The sequence below is a fragment of the Sceloporus occidentalis genome, unplaced genomic scaffold (genome assembly GCF_023333645.1).
Source record: "Sceloporus occidentalis isolate IW3139 unplaced genomic scaffold, rSceOcc1.0.p SCAF_143, whole genome shotgun sequence".
Lineage (NCBI taxonomy): Eukaryota > Metazoa > Chordata > Lepidosauria > Squamata > Phrynosomatidae > Sceloporus > Sceloporus occidentalis.
The window spans coordinates 32932-44540 of NW_028317123.1; the positions used below are offsets into that span (position 1 = coordinate 32932).

At 46.2% G+C, this 11609-nt stretch overlaps 1 protein-coding gene across 1 annotated transcript; it reads left to right on the forward strand.

Annotated features, from left to right (window-relative positions):
• Positions 1–2785: 2785 nt before the first annotated feature.
• LOC149280904 (mitochondrial glutathione transporter SLC25A39-like) lies at positions 2786–7655 on the forward strand. Its single transcript, XM_089499891.1, has 11 exons — positions 2786–2882; positions 2981–3040; positions 3305–3355; positions 4195–4304; positions 4455–4522; positions 5864–5988; positions 6076–6249; positions 6479–6588; positions 6675–6750; positions 7347–7433; positions 7540–7655. Exons 1-11 carry the CDS (start codon positions 2786–2788, stop codon positions 7653–7655), a joined length of 1074 nt encoding a protein of 357 aa, XP_089356017.1.
• The last annotated feature ends 3954 nt before the right edge of the window (positions 7656–11609 follow it).

Sequence of the window (11609 nt, forward strand, 5' to 3'; positions counted from 1 at the left end):
ATCATGTGTAACTAATATTCCACCCATAATCCCCATGTAAAAATAATAATATTCCCATATTCTTATCAGAAATGGGTCAAATGTGTTCTTTGCAATCTGTAACCATGATATTCCACCCATAATCCCCATGTAATAAAATAAGTATACCCATATTCTTATCAGAAACAGATCAAATATGTTATTTAGTATGTGTAACTATAATATGCCACCCATAATCCCCATGTAAAAATAATAAAAAATCCCATATTCTTATCAGAAACAGGTCAAACGTATTCTTTGGCATCTGTAACCATGATATTCCACCCATAATCCCCATGCCAAAAAAATACTATACCCATATTTTTATCAGAAACAGGTCAAATGTGTTCCTTAGCATGTGAAACTATAATATTCCACCCATAATCCTCATGTAAAAAAAAATATTATACCCATATTCTTATCAGAAATAGATCAAATGTGTTCCTTAGCATGTGTAACCATGATATTCCACCCATAATCCCCATGTAAAAATATGGTGTTACACATACATGTACCATATTAAATCAATATTTTGATTACATAACATTTTTCTATTATTTCTATAGAATTTACTATGATTCCGTTATAAAACTGTATATATTTCAGCAAGTAAATAGTTAAACATTTGCAGCTTCTTTTTGCAATGTATTCATTGCAACTTAGTATCAAGAACTACCTAAAAGAACATACTTTGATTTACCATGAGTGTAAAATGTGTAGCGCCACCTATTGATTAGTTTAATCCCTTTAACATCCTCCATGTTAAATAAAGTTAACAAAAACGTTTTAATTTAAGTCCTGTGCGGCCGCCCTGGTGGGGGCTTCCAGGCCCCTTAGAGTGGCGGACCCGGTCGCAGTTGCGGCGGGCTTAAGGGGCAGGTGCCCCTTATGCCCTGCGTTAATGAGGCCGCATAGGCCCAGTCAGTCCGGTCCTGACTGGGCCTATTTTAAGGTAGGAGCCTGGAGCTGCAGCTCCATCAGCCCCTAAATCAATCCGGCCCTGCCGCGCCGCGGCCCACCGGGCAAATGCCCGGTGTGTCTGATGGCCAGTCCGCGCCTGATTGAGGCTGACAGGGCAGTAAATGCAGCGGTTACGTACAGACAGCGAGCACACGAATGGCCACCCCTCACCGCTTACCCAGCGCCTGTTCCTGCCGCACAGCCTGCTGGGAGGTACCAAGGGGTCGGCTCCTTCCATAACGGGCGTGGCTTCGGTTTGATTGACATGTTGTTGTGATCGCAGACCGGTTTGTCCCGGCTGGTCGCTGCCACAGACATGTGGCCCTTAGGACCCGGGGCCCCGGGGTGCCAGCGGGCAGGCAATGCGGGGTAAGGCATTTTTGTGTGTTCGGAAATGTGTTCACAACTGGTCTAGCCGTGTTAATGACACAATTGTGTGCGCCCCGCATGGGGGGGTTCCGTGTAGTTGTGTAATGTGCTGTGTGGGTTTGTGTAACAGACTGTAAACGCAACTAATCTGCGCTGCCAGGCATGTGGACTCGGGTAACATGGGACTGCTTAATATATGGAGCTGGGGGACATGGCACTACTTGGCACCTTCACCTGACATGGCACTGCCTGGCACATGTGCGGGGGAACATGGCACTGCCTGGCACATGTGCCGGGGAACATGGCACTGCCTGGCACATGGCACAGGGAACATGGCACTGCCTGGCACTTGGCACCGGGGAACATGACACTGCCTGGCACATGTGCCGGGGAACATGGCACTGCCTGGCACATGTGCCGGGGAACATGGCACTGCCTGGCACATGTGCCGGGGAACATGGCACTGCCTGGCACTTGGCACCGGGGAACATGACACTGCCTGGCACATGTGCCGGGGAACATGGCACTGCCTGGCACATGGCACAGGGAACATGGCACTGCCTGGCACTTGGCACCGGGGAACATGGCACTGTCTGGCGCATGGACCAGGTTGCATGGCTTGTGGATTTCCATAACATGGCTCTTAAAGGCTTGTGGAATAGTGTTTATGGCGCTGTGTGACTTACTTTGTGGGCATTGTGTACAGTGTGTGTGTTTATGAGTCTATTATATAATGTGACGCGGCACAGCTCGTGGTTTTGTGTGTTATCGCACCGCGTGCCAGTGGACTCGGCGTATCGTGGCCCTGAGCGGCATTGTTTAGTTGTGTGTCCTTTTTGTATTTGTTACGTTACAACAAAGCAAATATAAATCTGATTCGCGTGCGGACAGAATGCATACTGTAGCGGTGCTTTATCACATATCTGTATAGCGAGGTGTGTGTGTGTGTGTATATATATATATATATATATATATATGTGTGTGTGTGTGTGTGTCGCGTAGCTGTATAGCGAGGTGTGTGTATGTAATGTACCGCAGTGTAAATATGTCTATTAACGTGTAACTGTCCCTCACAGTCGTGACCGGGATGGTGCGGAGTGTAATTTGTCACCTAGAAGAGGGGAAATCTGAGCCTCAGACAGACTCCAGGTGAGAGTAATAAGTCGCTTGTATCGTATGGGGGGGGGGGGTTATTGTCCTTTGTGGCCCCTGCATTATTATCGGCGACCTACAATGCCTGGCGAGCCGCGCCTGGCCCAGGGTGGGAACAGATAAGAGAGAGAGGAGGAGGAGGGAGCGCAGCCACCGGGATGCGCGTTCTAACTTTTTACACGTTCTCTTATCTCACCCCTTCTCTTTTATTCCTAATTTCTTCTCCAACTTTTCTCTCCCCCCCCAGCTCCCCCTTTCATCCCCCCATTTTCCACCCAGGACAAAAATGGCTGCGGAGGAGTCTTCCTCGCCCGCGTCTGGGATCACCCCATTCCAGCAGATCCTGGCGTCCGGAACCGGCGCTCTGCTCACCTCGCTTTTTGGTATGAATTATTCTCGTATGACGTCGGAAAGCGAGGAGGAAGAGGAGCTTCCCTGCTGCTACTGACCTCCTTATCTCGTTTTCTCTCCCCGCGTTCAGTGACCCCTTTGGACGTAGTAAAGATCAGACTGCAGGCGCAGAGGAAGCCGCTCTCCGGAGGTATAGTGCGGCGGACCCCGTTCGTTACGTTCTCGCTTTCTCTATCACGCTTGGCCTGATTAACCCCGTTCCTTGTCACTTTATACCCAGAAGGGTCGAGATTTTTAAATAGTCCCTTTTAATGAAGCTCCTGACATCGCTGCATCCCTAACCCAGCACTGAGCGGGAATATCCGTACATCTGATATTATATATAGATTATATATAATAATAAAGAACACCCTGCATTATCCGGTCGCCCTAATCGTGTCCTCTTGTGTTGCAGTTTTGTCTGTAAAGTCTCTTCCCTGGGCACCCCCCATGCGTCACCCCAAATGTGAGTACACAAGGCAGAGCGTCGACACCGTACCAACCGCGATTACAGCCTCCGATATCCATGCAGATTATCCACCCAACCGCGGGGAAAAAAGTGCCGTGACCCTACGTGTCATAACACGCCATCATATATTTACTGTTATCACATAGGCAGCGTCTTCGTTCTCCCTCGTTACCCGGGTAGCTTTCTTGGTGGTGATAGTCTCGGTTTAGGATGATGGTTGCCGTTGGAGATAGGTTAGGGATGTGGCTTTAGGACAAACAAGATGGGGCAGATGTGCATTAAGCGCCCTGGTATCTGGCTCCAAATGTCCCTGATGGTGAGGCGTAGGTCTCCATTAGACCGCACAACATGTCTCGGTTGTGTGGCTTGGATAAGGGTTGGCGTCACGTTGGAGGGATTAGAGTAACGTCTGGCTTGGGTATTTTTGTTGGGTTCGCTATGCACGCCACGCTGCGCTTGTGAATAATGCGTTCCCCTAACAGAGCCCCCGCTTTTACATTCCCCGGCTTTTCATGTTACCCCCGCAGTCTCCGCTGCACCCCCTGCCGTAGATCTTCATATCCGCTTCCATAACGTTCCCGAAGGCAAAGCGGTGGTCCGGGGCACGTTGTGTTGGGTTGCCCTTAATGCAGTTTGCTTTGGGAACCCCCACCCTGTATATACCCAGCTTTCTCCCCATTGCTGTACAACCAACTGTGCCCAGACTTTATATAACTGGCTGTCCTAACGTCCGGTAAAATATCCCCCGCTATCCCCAGTGTCTACCCACCCGACGGCCTGTCCTGGTGGCCACCGAGGCAGTGTCTCTCATTTGTTTCCTTATTACCCTCCACCAGGGCGCTGCTTCCTCTATTGTAACGGGCTGATGGACCATCTGTTCGTGTGCCAGCATGCCACCGTCTGCAGTTCCTGGTACCGGGCTCCCACTCACTTCAGCGGAACCCTGGTGAGGAGGGCACAACCCGATCGGGTTCTGTGAAGGGGGGGCAATAGGGAAGGAGAATCTAATGATGGGACTGAGAGCGATATTTGTATAAATAGATGGACATCAAGAAAATGTTTTTTACCTTTGTTTTCTTTCAAATCCCTTTCACAGGATGCTTTTGTGAAGATCACACGCCATGAGGGGCTGACATCCCTTTGGAGTGGGCTGCCCCCTACATTGTGAGTACCGTCGCCCCGACGCCTTAGAACTAACATTATGGGGACAGGGCTATTAATTCCATGCTGGTGACTCCCTGACTTCTGGATCGCTTCCATAAAAGAGTATAGGAGATTTAATACTTCTCTTACCCCCCTTCTTTCCCCCCGTCCCCAGTGGCACGTAATTAACATGCACAGAGTTTTCTGTTCCAAAATAGTTTCCATATGATATTTTTTTCTTCAAGTGTTATCTTATCCCAGCCTACATTATTTGTAAATTCACTATGCTAAATAGAATTTCTCAGTCTTACTCTCCCATTGGGACCACCGAATACTGATAATCCGCAGGACTTTATAAAGCATACATTTCCGTGCGGGTTGTCACGGTTACTAGTAATGTTTAAAGTAACTTTTTATGCGTAGTTAATTCTACCTTTTCATAAATGCTGAAATGTAGCCTGGATTATAATAATAATAATAATAATTTAGTAATATTTAACCCCTTAATGACAAAGCTCAATGACGGGCTCATAATGCATTGTTTTCAATGGGTTTAGGGACCGCCCATTGTCCTTAAGGGGATAATATATATATATATATTTATATATATATATATAATGTTTGTTTATAGAATATTTACTTATAGAGCCATGAGCCGTAATCTCCTTTTGCGTCATGTTTTGTATTGATTTATACTGTTTTATCTAAAGATCATAAGGGTTTATTACTAGTATTTTGTATATATATATATATATACGCGATTACTCATCATAGAGGACACAGGAGACTTTGATATATGTGTATATATATATATATATATATATATATATATATATATATATATATATATATATATATATATATATATATATATATAATAGCTGCTCACGATATCTCCTGGTAAAGTACATGGCCCGCTGCAGGATAATACCAATGATAAGGTGTTACTGAACCTCGATATAACAATTGACAGTACATGGTAATTATTTCTCTACCGTTTGGTAGATTTCTATATTTCAAAGCATTTTATATGTAAAAAGCATTAGGCTATAGCCCATACACTTGGGTGTCTGCAGTTGCCAAAGATAAAGAAGATGGGATGAATGACATCCATTACACCCCAGTGAGCCCTACCAACAAAGCGCGCGGATTAAAGTACTTTTTCATTAAGCCTGAATGACCAAAGAAAGTACATTACTTACCTCTTGGAGAGAAGCTGCAGCTTCTCACCCCCTTTTGTGACGTTTTTATTTTTAAAATGAAATCTGGGGTGTCGTTTCCGTATTATTTTAATACCCCCATCTAATAATCTATGGTGCATTCGCATGCAAATAAAGACCTGCTCTCTGTCTCCCCCTGCAGGGTGATGGCTGTACCTGCCACCATTATATACTTCACTTGTTACGACCGGCTCAGAGATTTCCTGCGCTATGATCTCGGATACAGCGGAAGCCACATTCCTCTCGTTGCCGGAGCGCTCGCTCGATGTGGGTATACAGGGAAGCCCGTGTCACGTGTGAGATGATATCTCGTGTGTGTGTGTGTGTTTTAATTCTGTCGCCTGTATGTTCCAGTGGGGGCAGTCACAGTCATCAGTCCCCTGGAGTTGATCCGCACGAAGATGCAGTCCCGACAGCTCTCTTACATGGAGCTGGGGGCCTGTCTACGTTCATCCGTCTCCCAGGATGGGTGGCTGTCTCTGTGGAAGGGATGGGGACCAACAGTGCTGAGAGACGTTCCATTCTCTGGTAAATGAATCCTCGTGCAGTGCTGATGTTACATAAAGCTGTACAAAGTATGTTTCCGCCATCACCTTCTTGAGACATGTCTGTGTTCCGTGTTTCTCGTTCTCGCTGTAATACCTCTTTTTGTAGCCGATAACTCCCGTTACTCCATAGAACCTCTCCCTGAAATTGTTGCCGTCACGGATTGTGTCCCTTTCTGAGATACATTAATGTCGATCTGTCTCTTTTGTAGCTCTTTACTGGTTTAATTACGAGCTGGTGAAGCGCAGGCTGAGTACGTTCCAGGAACTCGCAGAGTCTCCGTCCCTGGTCAGCTTCACGGCGGGAGCCGTGTCCGGGGCGGTGAGTCGGAAGACGCTTGTCCCGTTTTCACTGTCTGGTTTATTTCCCCCAATGCCATCTAATTCCCATCTCCCTCTTCTTTCTAGGTGGCAGCGATCCTCACTCTTCCCTTTGACGTGGTGAAAACCCAGAGGCAGATAGAGCTGGGAGATGTGGAGACAAGTCATGGTGAGTACCCTGATGGGGGGCCGCTCATTTATAACCTAGTGGGCAGGGACCTTGCTTTTCCTTCTCTGTAGCGTGAGCACCGAGACACACAGACCTTCCCGACTGGAAACAACGTGACACTAACTCTTCCAGGTCTTCCTAATAATGTTCTTTCTAAATAAACCTTGCTACCTATGCAGGAAACAGACAAAAAAACCCACTTTTAAACATAATTAATCTGGTTCCTGGTGTAAGTCAGCAACTTCTTGAAGACAACGCATGGCGTTCTGGACGCTCTTCTAAAGGATGCTTGTTTTGAAGGGAAAGTCCTCCTTCTGTCCCCAGGGGATGGCTTTGGGATAGCAGTGACCTCGACTTATAGCAGCCAAACGTTCCATTTCAGATAAGGACGTTGTGTTGAAATGCGATGTCCTGCTAGCCTTTAAAAGCTTTTTTTTTTTTCTGTCGTAAGCCATAGTTTGCATAGAACCCGTCTGTCCTCAAACATATTTAAAGAATGATATGGCAGCCGGTCTGCGTGATATGTAGAACAACAACAAAAAAAATGCCAACAGATACATGTAACATGACTGCTTCATACCCTTCTGCAGGTTCATCGAAGAAATCTAAGAGAACTTCCACGTGGGGAGCCATGCGCAGGATCCGAGCAGAATCAGGAACAAGAGGTCTTTTTGCAGGTAAAGTCAAAGCACTTCCGCTGCTCCTGCGCGCCTCTATCTTTGCCACCTCAAGTTCCTTCTTTCTCCCTTTCCGCTCTTTAAATATTCTCCCGTTATTCGGCAGGTTTCATGCCCCGTGTTATTAAAGTGGCCCCGGCGTGTGCCATCATGATAAGCTCATACGAATTTGGGAAGAACTTCTTTCAGCAGCGGAATCAAGAAAAATGCAGCAATTTCTAAATTTTGAGCCAAAGGAAACCAAGTCCAGGCTGCGGGACCAACGGCAAGAACAAAGACCAAGTGATGCTGAGAAGTCTTTGGTTTAGAACCACGGAAATCCTTATTAGATGTAGGCAATCAAGCAAATCATAGCATTCTACTGTATACCACGCAACAGATCACAATGACACCCGAAAAACGTAGTCATAATTGGTTCTGAACGCATGGATTCATGTGTAGCGAGTAGAAAGAGTCTAATTACGCAAAATAAGCTATAAGTGGGAATATCGGCAACCAACGCTATATCCACAAAGCTGATAATACGTTTCCAGAGCTTTGAAGACAACAAGCGTAACCGCAATGAAAACCAAAGAAATAATCCCAGCATTTCCCCGTAACCTACGAGGAGCATTCGACATCAATCAAGGTTTCGCTTGGGTAGTAAGATAACGCGTAGCCCACAGACGCTTTAAACACAAAGCTTCGGCTCCGAGGAAATCTGGAACCTCAGCGAGAAAAGTTGGCCGAGGGCTAATATTCCTGAGAAACGAACCGTGGAACCGGAACGCTGAGGCTCGTAGATTTCACCCGGATTCCATCATAAACTATTTGAGTGCAAAAGTAGAATGAAGAAGAGTGATTGAGTCTAGAACACTGAACTCGCAGTCTAGAAGGCTTGTTTCTCTTCTGCCAGATGTCTAGATCGAAGCATGGCTAGCTACAGCCGCCTCGGCAAACCCGGAGCATCGGGCAGATTTTCCTAAAGTGCCTACAATCTAATTTTAGGTGGCAACTTCTTGCTGCTCCAGGGGGGCAAAAGAGGTTTGATAGTTGGGGCTAAGCTTGCATGTCTTGTTCCAAACCCGGACAATTGGAAGCTGTTCCAAAATGGCTTTATAGTGCAAGTCTACGTCTATCTTGGTAAATTACCTTAAACTTGCAGTTTTTATCCTCCGATTGATGGTCTTATTGGTCTTCCATCAAAATCAGAATTCGTTTTTTGTTTGTTTGTTTTGTTAGTGTCATTGGTAAAATGGAAATAGATTGTTGTTATGGCAAAAGTCATAAACATAACCTTCTGTTACCATTATTTCCCAAAAAATATGCAATGCGGGACTTGGAAATAAATTAATTTCACTGCTAAGATTTAAAATCCCGATGTTTCCAGCAGTATCTGGATATATTGAGCTTCTGAGATTACAAATAGCTTTGGCTAGGGGTATTGGACAATAACAATCATACCTGATCACCCCGCTATTACATCATCATCATCATCATCATCATTATATTTCTGACTTTTGCCCCAACACACAATATTTCTGTATCACGTCAGTAAGAGGAGTGACGGAAGGGGGTATTTCATCGTGAAACCTTCATTTTCAGTAGAAAATAGACTGAGCCGTTAAACGTACCACTGTATTTAAGCCTTGAGGTTTTAAGCTCAATGGGGATCACTGCTAGTACGCTTCTGTACTGCCGTCTCAGGAGGGTGCGCACCAAAGGGTTAATTCACTAACCTGGGAGTCGAGGGCGCTGCATTTATCCCATTGCAAAGCACTGTGGGATCCTCAGGTCCTGGCGAGTCTCGTTGAAGCTCTCGCTTCGGGGTTAAACCCGCGGAACCTCTCTTATCAGAGCTTCAGCGATGATCTCCCGGGGAAGGAGACGCGAGAGGTCCCGGCTTCTCCTCCGAGGGGTTTGACCCTCGTGGTGCGGCCGCGATTCTCAGGTTGGTGAATTTTAACCCCCCCCGGTGCCGCTTTATCTTTTCACTGCCATCGCTGCAGGCAGATCTGGCAGAGGAAAGGCTTCAGCTGCCGGGCAGTCATTACTAGAGTTCATTATAAAGCAGAGCTATAACCCACGCGGGGTATCGGGGAGGAATGAAAACAGAGGGCAAGCACTTAAAAACCACTATGTGAAAGAGACCGGGGCGCAGTAAACGGCCACTTTTTAAGTTTTCAGCCATATTCTGATCACAGCGAAGCTCTGTGCGTTTCTTCCGATCGCGCTGAAAACAGACTTTCTCTCTCAGAGGGGACGTGATGATAATTTGTAGTCTAAGCTTCATGGACCAAACGCAAACCTAAGCGACACAAACCTCACGGGCTGCGCAAACTAATGCAGCCAGCCTTTAAAAGTAAGTAAAAGGTGCCTGAAGTGTGATTAGGCAAGAGTCTGCAGAGCTGTGCTGTGATCAGAAAAGACACAAGAGTGCAGTTGTAAGTTAACCCCATGTTTTCCTCTAATTTTGTTTTTAGAACAGTAGCACCGGGTTCATTGTTTTGTGAACGCAAAATGTGGATAAAATCCCAAACTGTCGAACCCCCACGTCCCCTTTGGCCGCTCGACCTTTTGTGAGACACAAACTTTAGTGATTAAATGTACGAGGACAATAAAACTGCATCCAATGCGGCACGTCTCGGACTGGTTTATTTCATTGTTGCCTTATCGCGCTGCTTGCGTGGAGGGAATGCATGTGGACAACCCTAGAGGCTGTCTTGGGACCTGATCTCTTTGGGGATGTTTGTGTTCCAGACCTTGGGGCAGGAGGTGATCCAGTATCCCCCGGTCCACCGGCTGACACTTCATCCAGATCGGGGGGGGGCTACTCGATGACCTGAAGTCTTATGGCTATTAGCTGTCGGCGCTGGTTTATCCCATGACCGTATTGGTCTAAAATGCCCAAATAGTTCTGCGAAAACAAATCTTTTCCTGTAAGGAATTACGTTTTTCCTAATATTCGTAAAATGTTTATAAAAAAAACCCCCTTTGTTGTGCTTTTTATATATAATTAGAGTAACTTGGAATCACCTCTTTCTATACACGGACACCCCAGCATTATATGGAATTCAGTATAAAAACATAACCCTCCTTATCTTACGAACAAACGCGTCGCTTAACGTCAGAGCAGAAGGTGACTTGAAGGACAAAAATCTTGATTGTGTGGGGTGTAAGGACTGGCACGAACCCTGTAAGCTGTATAATTATATTTACTTCGATATTTATGGAGTAGTTTAGCAGATTCAATCTTTTTCCATGTAGAACCAAAGACCTCAGGTCCCCCCAGCTCTCTCTATCAAGACTACATACTACTGCTTTATTGTCTACTCATAATATATTCTGTGTTTTTGTCCTGCGGAAAGATCTAGATACTTTGTTCCACGTCTGGACAAAGAAGAAAAATGTATTTGTATCTTGTACTTGGTTTTGCCTGAATTATTCATGTAACACGTATACCTAACATTGCGCTTCATGGGTAGGAGAGGATTGCCACCCCCAATAAACGGTGACTCCTAAATACCCCCGGTTCAGATGTTTAATAGGCATGGTGGAGCACCCTCCTTTTGCAGAAGAAATTTCACCTACACACAGACTGACACACAACATACAATGGACTCGTGTTTGGAGGGAGTCCGGCTTTCCCACATTCAGTACAATTCTCGATCTGGGCCACAATGCAAACTTATAATGGTTACGATCCAAATGTATTGTTCTAGGGGGGGGAGAGGATGATGAGTTTTAGGGGTCCCGGAGCAGTCGCCTGGAGCGCGAGTCCTGTAAGCTGTCTCTGCAGTAGAGCACCATTGATGGGAAGGATCTTTGCAGACGTAGTAACGGGTCCCCGGTTTCATGATCCGTTTTAGGCCAATGAGGGTTGAACGTGTGCTTCTTTAAAGGGACCCTGTGTTTATCTTGTCAGTCCTCCCTGTCGTCTGGGGTGCTCCATTTACCATGTTGGGTATTTTAGGTTTTAGCTTCTGGACAGCAGATTGGAGGAATCCAGATGCTTTAAATCTTTCCTGGAAAAAAAATGGATTTCCTCCGGTTCTGGAAGCGGTTGGGATGCGTTGGGAGATCTCAATCGAGCCACTGTCCTCTTGGAGGAGGGAAGGGGGTATGTGATAGCCGTGGGGGGGTTTTGCCTGGGCTCCTAGTTTGAGGGTGGAAGGGTGGTGTTTCGGTCTGGTGGAC

Excerpts from the sequence above, each read along its gene's own strand:
- LOC149280904 (XM_089499891.1), top strand. The coding sequence starts at position 2,786 with ATGGCTGCGGAGGAGTCTTCCTCGCCCGCGTCTGGGATCACCCCATTC. Across the intron at positions 4,305-4,454 it reads CTCACTTCAGCGGAACCCTG|GATGCTTTTGTGAAGATCAC; the intron begins GTGAGGAGGGCA and ends TCCCTTTCACAG. Across the intron at positions 5,989-6,075 it reads TGCCGGAGCGCTCGCTCGAT|TGGGGGCAGTCACAGTCATC; the intron begins GTGGGTATACAG and ends TGTATGTTCCAG.